At 37.1% G+C, this 22,352-nt stretch overlaps 1 protein-coding gene across 3 annotated transcripts in view; it reads left to right on the top strand.

The window, feature by feature from the left end:
- The window catches only part of NFATC3 (nuclear factor of activated T cells 3), a 78,037-nt gene that overhangs the window by 34,737 nt on the left and 20,948 nt on the right, over positions 1 to 22,352 (top strand). For all 3 annotated transcript variants that reach the window (XR_014229109.1, XM_082320910.1, XM_082320909.1), the window contains exons 4-9: positions 12,217 to 12,416; positions 13,626 to 13,798; positions 14,583 to 14,723; positions 17,163 to 17,218; positions 17,855 to 17,981; positions 19,895 to 20,947. Coding sequence is in view for 2 of the 3 variants with exons in the window: in XM_082320910.1 (XP_082177036.1) it covers positions 12,217 to 12,416; positions 13,626 to 13,798; positions 14,583 to 14,723; positions 17,163 to 17,218; positions 17,855 to 17,981; positions 19,895 to 20,947 (1,750 nt within the window). In the remaining variant the exon portion in view is untranslated. The remainder of the gene's footprint in view (positions 1 to 12,216; positions 12,417 to 13,625; positions 13,799 to 14,582; positions 14,724 to 17,162; positions 17,219 to 17,854; positions 17,982 to 19,894; positions 20,948 to 22,352) is intronic.

Below are 22,352 nucleotides of genomic sequence, written 5' to 3'. Positions count from 1 at the left end.
CATGTCGACTTTGCAATTTCCTGAGTTTTCTTAAGTATTTCAAATTTAATGGTATCTTTTGGTAGTAAATTCCATAAGCTGCGTTGTACTCAACAGGAAGTATTTCTTTGTTATCTTGTGTCCTGTTAATAGTGAAGAAAGTGATTTGCATGATGTTCTTCTTGATAACCATGCAACGTGATGTACTGAGGGACTGTTGAGCTAACAGCTACTTGTTAGCACCGTTCTGTATGCGCAAAGGAGTATCTGTCCTGTGGCCATTTACCGCAGTGGGAAGTGGTTCTAGATGTGAACTACGATAAGGGTAGTTTATTCTAAGATTGATGTATCTGCAAGGGACACTGTATAGAAACCACTTGTGCCCCATGCATGTAAGACAAATTCGGGGCAGTGGTAGCTATTAAGAATTTGCCTGTACCAGAAGTGTCTTTTTGCCATACTACGAAGGGTTTAAGGAGAGACTCAGTCATCAATTCCTCTGCTGTAAGCAAAATTCTTACTGCAGTTGATGCTGCTGTAACAGAGGAGGGGAAGTATCGTGTAATCCATATGGACAACTCAGCAGTATTACAGCTGAAGAAAGGTGTAAGACCAAAAATTAAAGACTTGTTAAATTAAACCTTGTTTATTTAAATGGTTATAAACTTCTAGTCACTGACAAGCAAACAGTAACCTTCTGTCTGAGGTTTAATGGAGACCTGTGAAAGAGGGACTGAATGTCAGCTCTGTTTAAAGTGATTGCAGAGCTTGAAGGCATGACTGAAGAGCTGCAATGGAAGAAAAAGTAAACTAATTGAGCTAAAGTAAACTAATTTTGAGCTACTTTGAAAATTCTGAAACAGGAATGTGTCCTCAAAAAGCCTGTCAAACTCTGCCTGAGTTCTGGTAGAAGAAACGCTAACCTACAAGAGAGGATCTAACCAAGCAATGACAGAGATGATCCGATAAAAATAAATGGATGAAGGATCGTCTAAATGAGTGTATGTTTCCTGGCCTGTAATTCTGTGGCTGTCACCTTTTTGCCAGGTGTTCTGTGTGGCCAATTCATGTAACTACTTGAATAACAGATATAATATCAGAGTTCTCCCTGTTCTCTAAGCCCAATAAGCAGCATGCTTTTTCTATGTTTCATGACCCTTCCCATTCTTCCTGCCTTTTCTCTTTTCAATTTTTATTTTTGTCTTGAATTCTTCCCTATTTTATACATCACCAGAAGGTAGGCTGTATCCCAGCTCTAATTGCCTACTGTTGTTAGGTGATAATAACCCACAAATAAATCCAGAAGGCAGAAGGTAAGTCTCAGCCTGTGTGAACCATGCAGTGGGCTGTATTGGGAAAAACATTGACCATTGGATGAGATTCTAAAAATACATATCTTTCAAGAATAGTTTGGCTATATAGGCATCTTCTGCTCCAGAATCCCCAAAATAGATAGTAAAAGCCATATTGATGCATCTACTATACAATTTCTTCCACCAGAACTCATTTTCTAGTTTGAATACTCCATCTAGAAAATGTAGTCATTAATGTGAAAAACATTTAAAACGGCACTCTGAATGACACAGTTGTCTGCTTTTTGTATCATATGTTTACTAAAATGTGGAAAAGTAGTAATTTTTTTCTAAAGTAAAACTAATTTATGGGTTTTTTCTATAGGTTATGTGGGAATAACCAATTTCTCTCCTGGAAATGCTTGTTCAAAAACTGTCCATAGCATAATTTGGCATTTGGAGTTGGTATTTCAGGAATAGCACATTTTTTTCAAGAGTGTAGAGCAAACTGCAGATGGATAGTGTATTGCGATGGCTAGTTAGATGTGACTGGCAATTCTGCACTGTGTGAAGTTGTACTATTAGTCTAACACTATTTTAGCTATGAACTGATCCCCTTTTTGGGGTAGCATAGAATGGGAGAGGACTCTGGGCTAAAGCACTCTTCAAAATATGCCTGAAATTAGTATTTATAACACTTTCAATCCTATCTACAAGCAGTGAGTGAGCATGTAAGAGTGTGAGATTTCAGAAACAGAAATCCAAGTTTTTAAACCTTGAAGGATGTTCTGTACATCGTGTAAACATGTGGTATCATGACCAATCATGCACTGATATTTGCAGTTACTTGTTTGCTTTAATCCTTTGCAGGACCCATTTGTCTTTCTGATGACCTTTAAAATGGTTTTAAAATTGGACTTGTGCCACTATCTAATAGTTTATTAAAGTTTGCTCCTTTTATGTCTCACTATTTTTTTTCAGAATTACAAAGGTCTGTACTACTTTAAAGTCTTCAAGTCAGTCTACTCTATGAGTTTATTTAGAAAAAGAGGAAGGAGAATGCTTTTTTGATGTGCATGCTTTTCCTTCACAGTTGATAGAAAGGCACATCAAATAATGAAGTGATAGAAAATAGTACTGCACTTCAGGAAGGGGAAGTAGGTGTTGTCTTGGTTTAACATATTTAATTTTAAAATTGGAAATTTAACTTTTTGTAACGTTATAACCTTTGCAGAATCAGAATGAAATAAAAAACCAAAAGCATTCCCATGTGCTGTTAAGACTTTCTGAGCCAGTGGTTGGGGTATGGCCTAATAGGTCTGAATGGAGTTTTGTTCCATGAATTTTTCCAGTTCCTATTAAAAAGCCCATTGAAGATTATGGGTCAGCACTCATTGCACCTCTGCAAGGCCACAAGGGATGACTGTGGTCAGTCTGACTTTCAGTAACTTCCCGGAACTCTTAATTTCTTGGGTTGATATAAATATATAAATATGTATATTTATTATATATATTTTTAATATATAATATAGATAAAATATATGTATATAATATATAAATTATATATAAATGTATATTCTAGATTATATATAAAATATATTATATTATAATTTATAAACATATATTGTATATTATATATAAATAGATATTGTATATTATATATAAATATATATTATAAATACATATTTATAAATTATATATGTTTATAATTTATGGTTTATTTCAAGCTTTTCAAAATGCAGCTGTTAATAAATTCATGATAAATTGTACTGCTGGTGTTAGTCATTGTGAGTCTTTTGTTTCAAATCATGTTAATCTTCATGCCTTTGGATCTTTGTCATCCCTTGCTTTTATTCCCAGGTCATTGTTAATAGGTGTGCTGTTCAGCTTGGCAGAGTAGCCCTTCAGCTTTTAAACCAGCAGTCTTCACAGTTCTTTAGGAAAGTAGCTGCACAGCATTTGAAAGTGAAATTCTTGTGGAGAAATATCTGAAGAAAAAACTTTGGTTCTTCAAAGCCACGCACCGGTGCCTCTGATATTGTTGTCCAAAAGGTTCCAAGCTTGTGGGTCACATCTCCGTTGTCTCAGATGGAAAAACATTTCAAAGGCGTGGTTTGCTTTCTTCCTTTGAGTTAATTTTTTTTTAAAAAAATATATATTATTTTACTTTAGAGGTGGACTAAAATTTAATCAGTGAAAGTTCTTTTCCTTTAGGATTGTTTAGGTTTCATGGTGAATTATACTATATCTTCACTCATACAGTCTTCCAGAGTAAAAGTAAAAATACCTAATTCAAGAGAACAGCTTTATTGTTCTTCTCACCTCCATATAAAGGGGCCTTCATTCTCCTCTTTGCCCTCTCCTTAGCCTACACCCTTAACTTTGGGGGGTGTTCTAAGGAATACGGAAGTCGCTGAAATGCATCCAGCTGCCATGAGACTAACAAAGAAGAAATAACTAGTTACAGCATACTTTTCATGGCAAGGTGTTGAAAAGCCTAGGAAATCTCCATTCAAAGTAAATGCTTAGCAAGTGCTTATAGTTCTTTACACAGCTGTGTCTTTCCTTCCCTGTTCTTCATGTTTGAACTGAGGATTTTTATATGGATACTGGTGCATTTGGTGAAGCTAGAGTTCTTAATCAAGTCTTTCATTCACTGAAGTTATCCCAAATTTTTCCTCTGGCATGTCTTGTATTTCAAGACTATGCCCTATTTTTAGGGAGGCCTATGTAAGTAAAAGCTTTGTTTCTAATCAGCCTACTTTACCAATCCAGTAATGCCATAAGTGGTGAATTAATTGTGCAAAGGCAAAGGAGCACTAAAGTGTTGACAGAATCTTTATCTTCAATTAGCAAGCAAAGAAAAGGCCCACAGAAGATAAACCATGAGTATTAAACCCCAGTGAAAGTTTGGTTAAACATGGCAATTTCCTAAGAAATGCTGGGAGGTTTTGCAGGAAAATTGCTTTAAAATACAATTATCCCCCCAAGTTTTAGTTCCTTTTTTTTTATAAACACACACACAGACACATATATATATATTATTTATTTATTTATTTTTAGTTTTTAGTCTGAAAGAGCAGGTGTGTGAAACCCTGACATCACATCTGGATTCAGTGATGCTATTAGGTATTGGGTTTTTTGTAAATAAACAAAGAGGATTTTGGGTCAGACAAACAGACTATTTCAAAGTATACTAGTATTGTCTGATAAGCATCTGTTTCCTGTGAAGCGTATATTTTCTGTTGGGTATTTTTCTCAAGTCTTGTTACAGGTCTTGAGAAATCACATCTTGTGGATAGATAACATTTAGATTTGAATAGAGACTGGTAATACGTGGCCTGCAACAATAAATGGAAAACATAGACAGAACCCTCTTAATTTAAAAATAGGCAGGGAGGGGAGGCAAAACTTCTAAATATTAGAGTCTAAAAAAGTCTTCTCACAAGCTTGTTGAGTGTTGCAAGCTTTCCCTTAGATCAGAGCATGGAATTGATGACGTGAGCCCGATGCGGCCCCAATATAATCTGCATGTAATCTGGAAAAATGCTACCTTTTTCCCAAAAAACCCTCTTTTCAAGAGGTTTATGCCTCTTATTTAATGCGACCTATTTGCTTTCCTCAGCAAGCAAAAGGTTCTCACCACTGCCACAAAATTCCAAGTTTAAATCATAGAATTGTTCAGGTTGGAAAAGACCTTTAAGATCATTGAGTCCAACCATTAACCTAGCACTGCCAAGTCCAGCACTAAACCATGTTCCTAAGCACCACGTCTACCCTTCTTTTAAATACCTCCAGGGATGGGGACTCAACTACTTCCCTGGGCAGCCTGTGCCAGTGCCTGAGTACCCTTTTGGTGAAGAAGTTTTTCCTAATACCCAACCTAAACTTTCCCTGGCGCAGCTTGAGGCCATTTCCTCTCGACCTATCGCTTGCTACTAGGGAGAAGAGACCGACCCCCACCTCGCTACAGCCTCCTTTCAGGCAGTTGTAGAGAGCAATAAGGTCTCCCCTCAGCCTCCTCTTCTCCAGGCTAAACAACCCCAAATGCTGCTGTGCTCTCTGATCAAATTAATCTATGTAGTCTTTAGTGTTGCACATTTTTTAAGGATTTTCTGTATGTGCATTAAGAACATATGAATGTTTTTGTAATATAAAATACTTCCTGATGATCCAGAAATTCTCTCATTAACTTATTGTCTTTGTAGTTACTTGGTAAAAACTGTAAACCAAGTATTGACATGCATGCGTGAGTTTACTGTATGCAGTATTGTAATACGGCTGGAACTGCTTTGGCGTGAAGCTCTTCTGGCTTATCCTGTAGTGACCTTCAGTCTTTAGCCTTCCAGCTTTAGTTTAACTTACGCATGCACTGACCTTTGCTATGGAAACGATATAGAAACACAAAAACAACTTGGCTGAGTTTCCTCTGCGAAGCAGTGGGTGGTGTATCAGTATTCTGTTACAGAGGAGGGTTTCTAGAGGTCGGTAGTGACAGTGTGCAGTAACTTACTAGCTGTCTACAGCACACTGCTTGCTACTCCTGGGAAAGTGGTATATCTTTTTTTAAAGTAGAATTAGTAACTTTTTTTTGTAGTGTGCAGCTCTAGGATTGCACATGAATAAAGTAAATGCTGGAAGGAATACTTGAAAGTATAGCTAGTGCTCAACCAGTAGTTTAAGTTACTGTCTTTCTGTACGTGACCCATGACTGAATCTTGGGCAGGCTGATATTGGAGTGATTTATTGTAATGCATCTTAATCGCAGTGATTCTGCAGCATGTACCAGTAGGCTGTAAAATGCTGTTAATTTAAATACCTATGGTCTGTGTAGAGACACTACGTTCTTTTTTGTGTATATTGTGTATTGTTTACTAAGATGAACTAAAGGTACAGATACCATGGCTTCGTTAGGTATTTGAACAAAACCTAATATCTGTTCTTTCAAGTTAATTATGTAGGTATTTTCAATGAATAACAGTTAGCAATATTTTTTTTTTTTTTTTTTTCTTCTACTGAATCAAATGTTTGGGCTTTCCAACATACAGAATTGTGCATAAAGCAGATGAGGTAATAAGAAAGTGTCAGCCTGCTGTCAATGAAACTAAAAGAACAATAAACATTTTTTTGAATGAGAACAAAACTGTATTTAAAAGGAATGCATTTTAAATTCCAAAATATCTCATTTTTCCTGCTTTGAAGTTAACTTGGGGTCATAAGCCTCCTTCATGATTCACAAGACAGGTATTGCATCAATAACGGCAATTCAGTCTCCAAATGTAATTTTTCTTTTGGGGGAGAGATGACACCATTCCTAAGAGACAGAAGGTAGTTCAGATTCCATGATAATTCAGTCTCCAGTGGGGACCAAGTGTGGTGGACATAAAGTTCTGCTTTGCTTACTATGTAAAGGTTTTGTGTAGGGAGAGACATCCAAGGCTTACTCTTACCAAGATTATTCATATAATGGACTTTGGAATACTTTCATACTCTTCGGCAAACTGCTGAATGCACCTGCAGTTAAATAAGGTAAGAGTATGTGGTGGGTTGACTTTGGTTGGATGCCAGGTGCCACCAAGCTGCTCTATCACTCCTCTCCTCAGCAGGACAGGGGCGGAGAAAATAAGATTTAAAAAAAAAAAAAAAACACCCTTGTGGGTCAAGATAAAGGCAGTTTAATAAAAGCAAAGGCCTTGCACGGAATCAAAAGGAAAACAAAGATTTTTATTCTCTACTTCCCATCAGCAGGCGATGTCCTGCCACTTCCCTGGAAGCAGGGCTCGAGTATGCATAGCGGTTGCTCCAGAAGACAAAGGTCGTAAATAATGAATCCCATCCCTCCCCTGCCCCCCTTAGCTTTTTATTGCTGAGCGGATGTCATAAGGTATGGAATAGCCCTTTGGTCAGTTTGGGTCAGCTGTCCTGGCTGTGCCCCCTCCCAAGATCTTGCCCACCCCCAACCTACTGGTGAGGGGGGGGAGATGTTGGAGAGACAGCCTTGATGCTGTGCCAGCCCTGCTCAGCAGCAGCCAAAACACTGGTGGGCTTATCAACACCTTTCTAGCTACCAATGCAAAGCACAGCGCTATGAGGGCTGCTGTGGGAAAAATTAACTCCATCTCAGCCAGACCAAGACAGAGTAATTTGTCCTCTGTTCTCAGGAGTGGTATGACACGGGCTGTCTTTAATTACGCGGTGCTAGGCACAGCGTGTTGGTTTTGCTGAAGGCTGTGAATGATTATGTAGTAGACATTACATGGCATGTGCAGGCGTCCTCTCCACAAGCTATCGGATCATTTTCTACCTACCCCTTGGCTCACTGGCCTCCACAGCCTCTTCTCTTTCATTATAGACACTGTAAATTTTCGATTTTGCTCTTGCAGAATCCATGTCATGCGTAGAGTTGTCAGCTCACTTATTAGACAAGATTTAAGGGGAAAATGTTAATTCTAAAGCACAAATTTGTAGAATAAAGGTTGGGTTTTTTTTAATCAACATGTAGTTTTTGACAATCTCCCCAGCTGCCTCGAAGTTTTAGCTAGCGCATAAGGCTGTCTCATTAGCATCCATAGCCTGTTAAGCTTACTGTCTTTTTTGCTGTAAATACGACTGCTGGAAACACGAGGACACTGTGCAACCTGCTCATTGCTTGCTTAAGACTGTGATATGTTTCCTTTTTATGTGGCCCCTGTCACTGTGATCAGGCCCTGAATTACAGTCTGTAATGTGGGAGACAGGGTTGGTTTATTCTTCCCCGCCCCCCCAGCTTACTTAATTGCCACGCTTACTTGCACACATTGGTTATATTTATGGCTTTACATTGTTTTTCTTTTAAGCGGTTCTCTTTTTGTTTTAAACCCTAAATAAATGCAATAAATCATCTGTAATGCAAAGTAGAAATTTATGAGGTCTCTGCTACCTTGCCAATATGTTGCTACTCTGCCTAACCATATATATAGATATTCCAGTACCCTTAACAGGACTTCATTGCAGATCCTTTACAGCAATTCATTTGAGACAAAGCTATAGCATAAGCATCCAATTGACATGGGGGGGGCTTGTTGGCCTGCTTGTTTGTTTTGACACTGGTTTACACTAGCATGGGTTTTAAGTATGGATGAAATTTTCAGGGTTTTGTCTTGATGTTATTACAGATAATTTTTAATTATGAGATGCCTTATTTGTACATTTCTGTATTATAACGTATATAGGTTTCTTCTAAATGACTATAAAAGTATATTCTGCTGCGTTATAATAATTTTTTCTGTGTAGTTTCCTTGGGGCATTGGATTTCTTGTTTGTTTTCATTTAATTTAATACATAAACCTGAAGGAAAGTGACTAAAGGCGGTACTACTGTGTGGGGTCCTGTCGTGAGGTTTTTATTTTTTTTCTTCTGAAGCTGCAGTAACATAATTTCAAATTTCTACTTTGGTACAGCTAACGTACTGTAGTGATGTGAGACAGTCAACAAGCACACAAGCTTGTATCACAAGGGCATCATACAGAAAATGCACTTGATAACCTATTGGTATTTAACTAATCCGGTGGTGGGGTGGGCATTTTTGGTCAGACTTTCCCACCACTTTCCCCTCCCACAACATGCTTTGCAGAAACCAGGCCCTGTATGTCTTCCATAATAGCCTACCTGGGCGAGCATAGAGGGTGAACTTTGCTCAAGAGTAATGGAAGCAAAACTAGTGTTAGACACAGCTTTGAGCAATTCCAATGTAGTATGTGGCCATAGAGCCTCACAGGCAATACATTGCAACTGCTGGCATGGGGTGTATTTTGCTACACTAGATTAAGCTCCTGCTCTGTGTAGGCTTCTGTAGAGGACAGTTTCTCCACTGACTGGAGGCAGATCAGCTTAGTTTTACAAGTATCCTCCCGCCCCTTTCTCTCTCTCATATCCCTAGTATCTCTAGAACTGTTGTGTGCACGTCCACTGTTAAGGAAGGGGAAGATGGCTTTAATTGGCAATTAGCTTTGTCACAGTGACCCCATTTGGAAGCTATTCAAAAATTTGAGTAGGTCTGGCTTGTAATTTATATAATTCCCAGTGTTAGAGTGAACATACTTAACGAACGTCACAAGCTGTATTCCATGTGTTAAGATTTAATTTTAACTCTGAAGAAAATGGGTGGTGGAGTCACAGTGTTGAGAACTTGGGACAAGACGGCTGCTATAAATCCTGAACTAATACGTGTCCTTAAATTTTCTTTAAACTCCTAAAATAATTCAGACTCATAGACAATATGAAAACTTTCATTTGGTATTTAAAACAAATATGTTTGGGAAAGATGTTGGAGTCCTGCATCAAGTATAAAAAGGAACTTAACGTGGTTATGTATTTAATTGACATAAGGGTCGCTATGCTGCACTATCAACACGACAATAACTAAGAGTAAAGTTTGCTGCGGTCCTGCTGTGTTCCTGTGGTTGTCCTGTAGGTGACTTCCCACAGATGCAGGGAGAGAAACCTGTCAGTACACTGATGGTCACGGGAGGTTCTTTGTCTCCACTGCAACATTTGTAAATGCTTGAATATCACGTTTATTTACATGGGGAGCAACTCTGATAATCCAGACTGTCTCCACTCAATGGCTGAGGGTTTTTTTTTTTTGTTTGGTTTTGTTTGTTGGGTGTTTTTTTGCTGGATTTAGCTCTGTTTGTACAGAGAACTCCAGGGAGAACAAAAATATTTTACATATTTGACATAGAACAAAAGCTTGCAAATAATAGACATACATATATAAATGTAAATAAATGAGATCATGTAAGAAATTAGTTGGAAATATGTCAATTACAGGACAGGGCATTGTATTTGATAAAAGCTGCCATGACTTTTAAAGATTGTTTGGCTTTTTTGTGGCAGATATTTTTCTTTCATTATAATGAGGGTCTGAAGGGGTAAAGACTGTTAAACCCATGAGGAGAGGTGACTTTCTGATTCAACGTTATTAAGTCGGTTTGTTCCGCTTGCCTGTGCGTGCATGAATTCTCGATGGTAGCCAGTCTACAACCACGAAGAGCAGCACGGTCTCCATACTGCAGGAATCATCTAGAGATCTCCCAGCCCAGGAAAGCAATAGAAGCAGTAATTCTGAACTGTTTCCTTTCTTTCCTCTCTATAAAAAAAGTAGAAGGGGCACTTTCTCAGAGAGCAATCTCATAATGCTGTGATTGTAACAAATAACTTATTTGATCTATTGAGCTTTTGTGTCAGCTGCTCAAGATACACATGTTGTAGCTCAATAACAGTTATATGCTGTAGCTTGTCTGTAGATCTGTATCTGCAGTATGTCTCAGGAATTATTTTAGATTGTGTGTGTGTGCTGGGTACAAAGAGGTGAAGAACAAGCCTGACTTGTTTTGGGTTTATTTGAGTAAGCTTAGTTTTATTTGTCTTAGGTGGTCGAGATTTTTCGCTATTCTGCTTCTTGATCGCATTTAACCTCATTGGACAAATGGGAAGAACAGAAACTAAAATTAATGGAAAGGAAATATGACCATGCTATTTAGTTAATGAGTATTACATCTTGGACAGAAGCATTCCTGTAAGGCTGAAAGCTTTGAGAATAGCTCTTTAAAGTTCCAGACTTCTGTCGGAAACCAGATTTCTGTTCTTGATTGAGAAAGCTCTAATAAAAGCGACAAGACTGGTAGGTGCTGTCATAGCCGTAACTTGAATATAGAAAACAGGCGTTCATTTGGTGTACATAAAACTTACTGCCAATAGTAGTGCATCAAGATACAAGGAATCTACAGTAGTGCTTCTGATTTCTGGGTGATTTCTGTACTGCTGACTACTGGCGTTAAATTACTCTTGTAAGTAGGTTAAATTGACATGGTGTTTTGTTTGGTTTTTTAAGTGTTAGTTCTGTAAAGAGCTTGGATAATATTGCTGGGTGACCAAATAACTCTCCCTAGAGATAAAAATATTGACATGACAAAGCCACATTTAAAGAATGACTGTCTGGCCCTCCCTCCAGTTTGAACATAAGTTGATGCCGAAGTTGACGAAATGTAAATTTGCTGCATTGCTTTTTAGAAATTACATAACTTGCAGTGTGCATCCATCTGCCAGTCACAGGAAGGCGAAGTACGCTTCATGGATTTATAAGACATATTGTGTAGGCTTTGGATTTAAAATTGCAGTGGCTAAAGGAAACTTGCATGTTGCTGTTGGTTAAATTTGCTTCCTTAAGTCTTCTGGATAATATGTTACCAAGGTACTATCATAAAGCCAGCTTTTTCTTTTAGATTTTGTTTATTTTTTTTCCTGATGTTTCAGTTTGTTTTGTGGCTAGAATTACTACTGCTGGCTCAAGCAACAGCTGGTTTTATGACAAGGGGGTGCATTGGTGCTTAGTCTTATATTTAAGAAAAGGAAAGATGCATGAATTAACATTTATAAAATTTTGGTTTTTAAAACATTTTCTTTTCCAAAAATAAACCATACTTCATTTTCTAGCTAGGAATTAAATTTTCTGTGTCCTATCATAATACATTTGCATTCACAAAACCACTTAAGTTTAATAAAACTCACTATTGCATTCCATGGTAGAAAAACTAAACTTTAAAATATTTTTAGTATTTCTAGAAACTAGGTGTATCTTAGTAAAATTGATAATTTGGCTTTGATTAAAAACAATATCAGAAACACACTTATAGCATAGCTTGTTGTAGAAATTCTGTAGATAAAACGGTTCTTTTTTCTTTGAACGGTTCAAAAGTAATGAAGATATTTTGATATGCATTTGTTCTGGTAAATGTTGTTGCTTGGTACTTGTACTGGGGGACAGATACCTGTACTCAGTTTTCTGATTAAATACTACTCTCTGACTCTTAAGTCTTTGTACTAGTTGTGTATTTATATTGTGCACACACAAATGCAGTAAAAGTCAACTAATATTTTAATATTACATCTACTTTTTCATCAGCTCCTGGGCTATAGCGAAAAGCCAGTAAACCTTCAAATGTTCATCGGAACAGCAGATGATCGCTACTTAAGACCTCATGCGTTCTACCAGGTGCACCGAATCACTGGAAAAACAGTTGCAACAGCTAGTCAAGAGATAATAATTGCCAGCACAAAAGTTTTGGAAATACCACTTCTTCCTGAAAATAATATGTCAGCCAGGTACATCAGTGCATAACTTAGCTGTTTAGTTGCTATGTGTCTTCCCCCTCCCCCGTTTGTGCAAAGGTGAAAGAAAGATCTTGTAGAATAGCATATTTTCCACAAACGTGGCTCATGCTTAAGATGAACACATCTCTTTAAACATGCCAATGTTTAGGTAGTCAGAAATAAAGGAGTAGAGAGACAGGGAAGCTCATAAGATTGACTGCGAGATAGATGAGTGCTTCTGGGATTGTACTTCCCCATACAATCCATACATATATATATGATTGCACATTTGTAGCATTGCATGTGGGCTACTGGCCGATAGAGTTTGTTTGATTTTACAAAGACATAAGACTTTTTTCTATGAAAATACAGTTATACGGTTTAGTTGTTTGTTTCTTGATTGTATGGGGTGGTTTCACTTCTGATATCTTGGTAGGCCTTTTCCTTGTTTTGATTTTATTTTTATTTTTAGCAGTTGCGTTATTCTGACTTTTCGGGTCTTGCCAGATAGAATGTGCTAAATAATAGTTTAATGGTTAGTTATAGCAACAATTAAACTGCTCTGTTCTAGCTGGAGGGCCAGTGAACAGAGTAAAGCACAATTATTTGTTTATGAGGTAGCACATCTATTTCTTATGTAGACATCTGAAATCAGCTTAAATTTTCCTAGTCACAGACTTCATGCTAATTCCAGTGAATGCTATGAGCCCACAATGATGTGCAAGATGCCGCTTCTCACAAGTTTACATATATGTGTTACTTGATTAAAGTACGTGTATGTCTTGTAAATAATCGATAACTCTGTGGAATGGTAGCAGGGATTTGATGGCTACACTTTTGTCATTCTCTAGTCCTTCCTAAGGCAGAACTAAATGTAGGTCTCTTGCTCCTTGTAAATGATGTTTACTATGTTAAATAACTTACTTCAAAGGGTAAACAATGTGCAGTAACAGATAATCTTTTAAAGGTTCAAAAAAGCAGCAGCTAGGTATTTACAGGACAAAAATGTTTCAACAGAGTACTTACTGCCATTTTTGACACTAGCAGATCTTTTAATCTCAGACATTTAAAATAACATTTTAAAATAGCATAACATGGGGAAAAAAATAGAACGCGCTTCATTCTTTAACAAAAGAAAGGCTTACAGAGTGTACTTTGGCAATAGTTTGATTCATTTTCTTCCATTTCTCTTCTGATCTATCCATCCTCCCCTATCTCCAGTATCGATTGTGCTGGTATTTTGAAACTTCGCAATTCAGATATAGAGCTCCGTAAAGGGGAGACAGATATTGGAAGAAAGAATACCAGAGTGCGACTTGTGTTTCGTGTTCACATCCCACAACCTAGTGGAAAAGTCTTATCTCTGCAGACTGCTTCCATACCTGTTGAATGCTGTAAGATTGCTTTAACTATACATAATTTGTACTCGTGTTTTCTGCATGTGTCAGTGGTGTTGTCATTCTGACAATATTTATTGTCAGAATTATATATAACAAGTGTGTGTAAAAAGCATTATGTGTAAAGAGCTAAATTACCAAAAAATAATATATCGTCATTTAAAGCTGGTACTTGCTAAATGGCAGCCTGAAGGTTTGGAGGAAAAACAATGTTTTAGGTTTAAACCTAATACTGCAGCCACACAGCTAGCAGCTTCAGTGGGTCCTGTATATGAGCGGAGGCAGCTGATATATCTCGGTGAAAATAAATATTCATTTCAGAAAGAACTAATAACATTTCATTTACAAGAGTCTATACTATTACTTGTCTTTATACAGTATTATCTAATGAACAGCTGAACTTTTAGAGAGTTCATTTGTTAAACGCTGGCACTAAGGAATCAAAAGATGACCTTAAACAATCTGAATTTCTCTTAGAATTTGTTTTGTCTATAAAATACTGCAGTATTTTTTAAACCAATATTCCTAAACAAAAAATTTAATTTGCTGTAACAGTAGAGACCGTTGGGATTCATGGCTTCTTGATGTTTCTTTTCTATAACTATATAATTTCAACGCAATTTTAAAAACAAAGGTAAATCATACACAAATATGATTTATATATGTAAATAGAAGGTCGTTTTAGTTTGACCCCTGATTCTTCAAGTTAGCATCATAAAAGAAACATCACTATGATTAAAACTGTGAATAACAATTTTTCCCTTAATTTTTTTTTTTAAAGCTCAGCGATCTGCTCAAGAACTTCCTCAGATTGAGAAGTACAGCATCAATAGTTGCTCAGTAAATGGAGGCCATGAAATGGTGGTGACAGGATGCAATTTTCTTCCAGAATCCAAAATTATATTTTTTGAAAAAGGACAAGGTAAATACTTGTTTTTCTTGGAGGGGAAAAAAAAAACCAAAACAAAACAAAAACCCAAACAAACAAACAGAAACACTACCTAAGCTTGATTTTAGGAAGTACGGATGTTTTAAAAAGTAAAAAAAACCCAAAAGTTAAGTCACAAGTAGTAATCTGAAACTTCAGTTTGGGCACTGATCTGTATGCTGGTTGGCAATTATTAATGAAATAGTACTTCTGATTCAGGAAGACAATTAGAAGCTAACTAGATTTGAATTGTGTGTATTTAAAAGATGTTGTTGACAGATCATACCATGTATTTTCTCCTTCTTATTATTAAAAAATGAAAAAATGAAAATGGGAACTAATGGAAATGTAACATGACATCAGTGACAAATAGTACATCTGATCTAATCATTGCATAGAAACTGACTTGCTCCTAAGCTAATGAAAGAAATATTAGTTAGAAAACACAACTGATTTTTTTCATATATTTGCCTAAGATGTTCTATAGAAGTTACTATTAAGGGGATGCATTTTTTTAAAAGTCTCTGGCTCAGATTTGGTGTGCAGTGTATGCTTCAGCTGTGACTGTGCCTAATTTGCATCTGTAAACAGGCAAGAGTGCATGTAGGTAAAATACCGGCAATAAGCAGTGGTATGAACAACAGCAACCTTATGTATGGGTCTTAAACATTTTTGTGCCTGACAAGCCGGTCAAGTATTTAATTGCCAAGAAATCAGAAATGTTAGAGTCCATTGTATTACGTGGTTCTCATTCTGTAGAATGCAAGTTCAGTCTTCTAGGCAACACGTAGTCATGAGTGAGAACTGCAGCGGGCTTACGCTTGTATATTAGCAAGGTAGAAGTAAAAATTCTGTTGCAGGCATGCATTTCAGTTAAGGTGTACTAAAGACGCAGTGTTTCCTTCATGCAGTGAAATCTGTAAAAAAATTTAACTGCTTCCTACTGATCTCATGAAATGAAACAAATTATTCTTTGGGAGGGTAGTAGGTGAAATTTTTCAGTCTAATATATAGGAAATAGAATCTCAAAGTAAGCAAGAAACTTGCAGGTTTTGGATGAATATTTCTAAAACATCTTTCTTTAAATGTGAGTACAGGTTTGAAAGCTTCCCCCCTGCCCCAGCCCCATGTTCTTCCTCTCTATCGCTTTCATAATGATGCAATTCCATAAACTAGAGAATTTAACACCAAAAAAACCCTATCAAATACTTCCCATTTTTAGTTTACTACAACCAGATAGAATGAATGTTTTGCAAGTTTTCTTTGGTTTTGTTTTGTATTGTACACAAGTGCACATACACACACGCACGCTCAGGTACCTACTTATGTATTATTACTCAAAGATGTTCAGTTACTCAGCATTCCTTCCTGGTTCTGTAGCTCTTTTGCATATACATCTCCATCTTAATAATTCGTAGACTAAAATGCAGGAAAAATAGTTGCAAATTTAGGACTAGCTGTCTTAATAATACATAGAGTTCCTTTTCTTCCCTGATTGTCCCTTTAATATAAAGAGCATACAATCTGAACAGCTTAAGTTATCATTACTGTCACCTGAATACTTGATTTGATCCTTTGGGAAAACAGTAGCAAAAATAAAACATTAAAAACAAAAGTTTGCAACCAAGTCCAATTCTTCTACATCTTATTATTTCCTTAAATATTTAAGTAAAAGAGTTGGGTTTTTTTATTAGCAAATACAACATAAGTGGGGGTTTTATGTAATAATGTATTTTGACACACAACTCGAACACCTTTAAAGAAGTACTGCTGCTAGGCAATAGGTTCCCTGATAAACCCAATAACAGAGAGAACCGCATGTTGGATTAAGGATAATGGGTCATGCCAGGTCAGAGCAGAGAGAGGTTCACCAAGGTGATTTACTTCCCTCACAACACAGACAACTTGCCTGGTATTTGAACTATGGGGTCTTTCAGTTCCAGGGAGGGTGTGTGTTTTAAATGTATAACCTGTGGGTGTGTGCATGAAGAGCTGGCGTATGTTCTCTCTCACATGGTGACTTATGGGTTAAGTCATCAGCACATTAGTTTGAATAATCAGAAGTGTTAATAGTAAATTTAACTGCCTTTCAAAAACATTTTTAGAAAAATGGGGGAAAATCCCTCTGTACGCTTGTAGTACACACTGCCGCCTTTGGAATTAAATCTAACCGTATGCAATCTGCAGGTTCTGTTAAAATGCAGAATCCTGCACAACAGTCAACTTATGGACAATGTTTGCAGTGTTGAAACTCCTAAAGCATCTCTCTGCTTTATGCTTTGTTTACAGTATATCTCTGTCACTCGAATGGCCTCTTTATGACTGAAAATAAATGCAGTTTTATATTAAGTATTTAAGTATTTTTAAGATTAAGTATTTAAGTGTTTCAGAAAATGCTTTTTGCTTGAATTATTTGTAAATTTCTCTCAACAGATGGACGACCTCAGTGGGAGGTAGAAGGGAAAATAATTAGGGAAAAGTGTCAAGGGGTGAGAAACAATTTTTCTTACTTCAGAAAGCTTTCTGTTTTAAAATGAGAAACTAGACATCTTCATTTTTGTTCTGAAATTTAGACTTCATTTAGTAAAGTAAGTAGATCACTGGCTGATTCAGACAGACAACTGGAGACTTCTAAATTGGTTTAATACTGTAAAGTAGCCATTAAGATGATGCTTTGAAGGACTGGAAATAATATGCTTGTTGTGAAAGCAATGAAAAAAGAAATTAAAAATCGAAAAAAGAAAACCAAAGATAATTTTGCTAAGATGACAAATAATCTCCAGTGCGTTAAAATTTTTCTTAAAAGCTTAATGATCCAAAATGCAATTCTTTGACTGCTAGAGTTTTTTTTTTTATGCTCTGGCAGACAAACAAAGCATCCTTTAGATGACGTGTCTATTTAATGAAAAGCATTACCTTCAGAACACTTGTGTTTAAGAGAAGAAAAAAGTCTCGAAATAAAAGTTTGCTTCTAGTACAGTTGTACTATGTAATATACATAAACTTGAACTTTACCAATTTCAAAATATCAGTTTGCTTTAGTTTTGCAGTAAGTTTTTCTGTAATTAAGAGCAGTTTCATTTGCATTTAATATGTAAAACTTTTTTGTTTCCACTTTCATATAGGCAAACATCATACTTGAAGTTCCTCCATACCATAACAAAACCATTACAGCTGCAGTTCAGGTGCAGTTTTATCTCTGCAATGGCAAGAGGAAAAAAAGCCAGTCTCAACGTTTTACTTACACACCAGGTATCAAATAAAAAATAAAGAAGTTGCATTTTATTTTGTTTGTTAAAGTAGACATTTCAAAGTAATTCAGACAGTCTTGTACTTTTGACAGGTAGATAAGACTAGCTTTGAATTGTTTGTAAAACAATTAACTTAAGCTTGTCTAACTAAAAAGCTGAAATTTAGAGGAATAAGCTACAGTGCTATGATTATAGGCGGGTATTCCTTCATTACACTTTTTACAGAATAATTTGCATTCTGCTTTTCTTTTGAGAATGATGGTGAATCTCAGAAGCTGCTCTTCTAAATAACCCTAGCGATGACATGGAGGATAGTGAGATCATAGAAGAACAGGTTTTACACAATTTTTCCCCCACTCAAATGTCAAAAAAAAAAAACCCACAAAAAAAAAAAAAACAAAAAAAAACACACAACCCCAACCAGCCAGGTTTTGATAAGGAAGATAAAAAGATACATTTCCCTCCCTGTGAACACATTGCAGCATGTTGAGAGAAAATAGTTTGTAACTTAGCCAGAGGCAAAATCTGTACATTTTAACTGTATGTGTAGTTAAAACATCTTAATCCCTTCCATTTGGTATGAGGAAGTGGTTACTGCTAGATATGCAATGCCTACTCCTTTGCCTGCCACTTACTTTCTTTTCTTTTAAGAAATTCATGCCCATTTAGAGTAGCCAGAATTCACATGGTACCAGTGATGGCGCTAGACCCTTTAGTGCTGTTTGGAGGACTTGAAGTCAGGTATCTGAAGAAGTCTTTAAAGTTGGATATGGATATTAATATAAACTTCTTAAAGCTAATGTGTATGCTGACAAAGCCAACTACCATTAGTTTACACTATTTAAAATGAGTTTTGCTCACTTGTGCTCTAAAAGTACCTACTTCATGCCTTCATGCGTAATTTAAGCAATGTTACCTAGGTATTTGGTACACTAAGTATACATTAATAGTGTTATCAGATTTATGTGATATTTTTCAACCATTCTTAGGAATATCAGCTCCTAAGATAGTTACAAGACACAAACATTTTTTTTTGTTTGAAAAACCCATATTTAAATTATTTAAATGGTAGAATGAAGTAATGACACTGCTTACATAAGAAGCAAGTTTAAGTATAACAGCAGCTATTGTTGCACAAACATTTTAAAATCCATTTTATCTATAAATATATATAACAGTTTTCTTTAAGTGTGGTATATAAAGTAGTACTTGAGCAGTTAAAAGTGTTAGCATTTTCCTACTATTTGTACTTAAAATCAATATATTTTCATGAGCTTACCAGTAGCTTAAAAAACCCAAACCTGTAACTAAAAGCGTGTCAGTTTGTAACTCTCTGTATTATCAGAATGATTGTTGTCATCATTGAAATTGGGGGGTATGCTGAAAGGGCTGCTGTAATTAAAACAACACGCACTACTCAGACAAGTTTAACTGTGTTGCCAAAGTTTGGCTGTCATCTTGATCAGAGGCTAAGGAAAGTTTGAAGCCAGCTAAAAATTTCATTCCCCTTTTTCTAGTGCCTGATACTGAACTCTTGGCTGCCTGTTTTCAGTGGAGCCCAGCAGCAGCTGCCCCCGCACAGCTCTGAGGAGCTGCATGCTTTGGATGTACTGGACTTTCTCTGGCTGGGTTGCAAATGTCTTTAAAAACATCCATTGCATAGGAGGGTATTTTAGAAGGGAAGATAACTGCCTTCGAATAAATGCTAAGAGAGTTCTTCTGGCTTTTAAGGGTTAATATAGCAGGCATAAAGTAAAAAAAAAAAAAAAAAAAAAAAAAAAGGCAGAGCAAAAGGAGGAAAATTAGAGCAAGGGCATTAACAATACTGTTGTGCCTGTTAAACAGCAATTACCGTGTATTTATCACAGGATACAAATGGGTTGGAATTGTAATACAGTGTTTTACTTTTTCTAGTTATAATGAAGCAAGAGCACAGAGATGAGGTGGATTTGTCTGCTGTTCCATCTTTGTCCCTGCCTCACACAAGCAATGTCCAGGGCCTGCATTCTATCCGAACTCAATTGCCTTCACCAGAGCAAGGGCATCCACATGATAATTTACTGTCTACATCACCCAGGAGCCTTGTGTGTCCAGTTCAACCACCGTACACAGCCATGGTGACCTCAGCAGTACCCCACCTGCCACATATGCAAGGTAGAAACCTTAGTCCCAGCGAAGAGTGTCATGTTTTGCCTCCTGCTGTGGTTCAGTCTTTTCAGGTAACATCAGCACCTCCTGTGAGGCCTTCTTACCAGCCTATGCAGTCTAACGATGTATACAACGGACAGTCTGGTCTTCCTGTGAACTCTGCCTCCAGCCAAGGATTTGATACTATTTCATTTCAGCAAGACACAGCTGTACCTCATTTGATAAATCTTAGCTGCCAAGCTCTACCACCAATGCAGTTTCATTCTTCAAATCCAGGTTCTGTGTCAACACCAAGTGCAGCAGGGCACCCGCTAGCACACCCCGCTCATTCAGGACAGTCATCTTCTCACCTACCGTCAATGGGATACCACTGCCCAAGCGCTGGGCAGGGCTCCATCCCTCCTGCAATGGGTCAATCCCTTGGGCAGTCTTCTCCGCAGCTGCAGCAAGTCCCATACCATTCTACAAATCCAGCATCCGCTTCATCCCCGTCCCCAACAGCTTCCCACCCTTTGGTCCATTCACCGCTGTCTGGACCTTCTTCACCCCAGCTACAACCTATGCCTTATCAATCTCCTAGCTCAGGACCTGCCTCATCTCCCCCACCAACCACTGTAAGTCACTCGGGACAGCACTCCCCTCAAGCACGTAGTCCAGCATTGGGAGGTCTTAATGCAGCATCATCCCTAGTACACCATCCCGTATGCGATTCATCTCCATTTTCACCAGATGGGGCAGCTATTAACATTAAACCAGAACCTGAAGATCGAGAATTGAATTTTCAAACAATAGGACTACAAGACATCACACTAGATGACGGTAAGCGGACATAATATTTTAATGCTGGGATATAATCTACGTTAAACTACAAAGTGGGTGTGGGAGGGTTCTGTTGTTTTGTTTAGAACATACTCCTCTTCACAGATTTGTATCATCAAAATGGAGTCGTATTTTTGTGTCCAAAGCAATGACTTATTTAAAACTAGCTGTAAATTGGTAGTTTATACAGTTCAAGTACTTTAGTCTAATTTGCCCGTAGACTTTGTTTTTGTCGTAAAACAGGGCTTGAGGATTAACTCCTACATGTTGACACCTTATCTACAAGGAATTAATTTGAAGCCTTTTCCGATTGTCTTGTTGGTATGCTTCAGTGAAAGTCACAATAACATACCTAAGTTACATAAATGTAGTTTAGAGTCTCGTTTCTTGGAGTTGTCCCAGTTTTGTATGGCAGGCTAGTTTTTTGAAAATATATCACACGCATTTTTGGCACTGTCTTAGTCTCTTCACAGACATTCTGTAGATACGCTGTCGTCATTCAGCACCTCTGCTCACAGTAGCTGTTTGCTTTCTCCTTACCACTCTGGCTACCTTTTTGAGAAAGTCACTTGTTTGTTTAACATAAACAGAACAAGGACATTCTAGGGCTAAAGGCCAGGCTATAATGTTCTCTACTTTAAATACTTGGACAGTGTTAATTTACAAAACTTGTCCAACCAAGTGAAAAGAGAGAGAGATCAGATCCTAACCATCAGACTATTTGAGGCATCGATGCAAAGCAATTTAAAGGGCGTCTCATGTTAATAAGACTGGAAGAATAGAAGGCCTGGCCTTAAAAGGTGTGTGAAAGGTGTTTGGTATTGATGATGGGAATCTTAGTAGTATCTCATTTCTACAATAGCCTTAACTGTCGTGGTGTGGTGTTTTGGTTTTTCTTTTTGTTTGCTTTTTTTTTTTTAATCATCCTTAGTAATTATTTAATTCCATCAGTAGTAGTGTAAAGACTTAAGTGTAGGCCATCTGTTAAATATCCATGTCAGTCCCAGTGCCTTGCATAAACGGAGCTTTGCTATTGTTACCTCCAGTCAGTAGTAAGAAAATTAGTAAGAAATGCCTTTAAAAACACAGCATACTAGGAAGAAAATGAGAGAAACTGATAATTTAGTTGGGCTTTCAGTTAAATGGCCACCCTAATTAAACAAAGCTCTCTTTTTAGAAACACTGTTTATCCATCAACTTAACTTTATTTAGAAAGGAAGGAAGAGACTGATTCTATCAAGGACTTGCTGAGGGGAGAAGAGCAAGGCTTTATGAAACAGAACGCAACAAAAAATAGCAAAACATAGCATTTTCTACTTCTGTACTAGAGGAGCGAGAAAGAAATCTAATGTTTCAAGAAGTGTCATGTTCATGTTAGCACCTACCTTTTTTTCATCCTTCTTCC

This window comes from Platalea leucorodia (assembly GCF_965183815.1).
Source record: "Platalea leucorodia genome assembly, chromosome: 8".
Taxonomy (NCBI): domain Eukaryota; kingdom Metazoa; phylum Chordata; class Aves; order Pelecaniformes; family Threskiornithidae; genus Platalea; species Platalea leucorodia.
The sequence above is the reverse complement of the archived record's forward strand: the minus strand, read 5'-3'. Positions and strand labels throughout refer to the sequence as shown.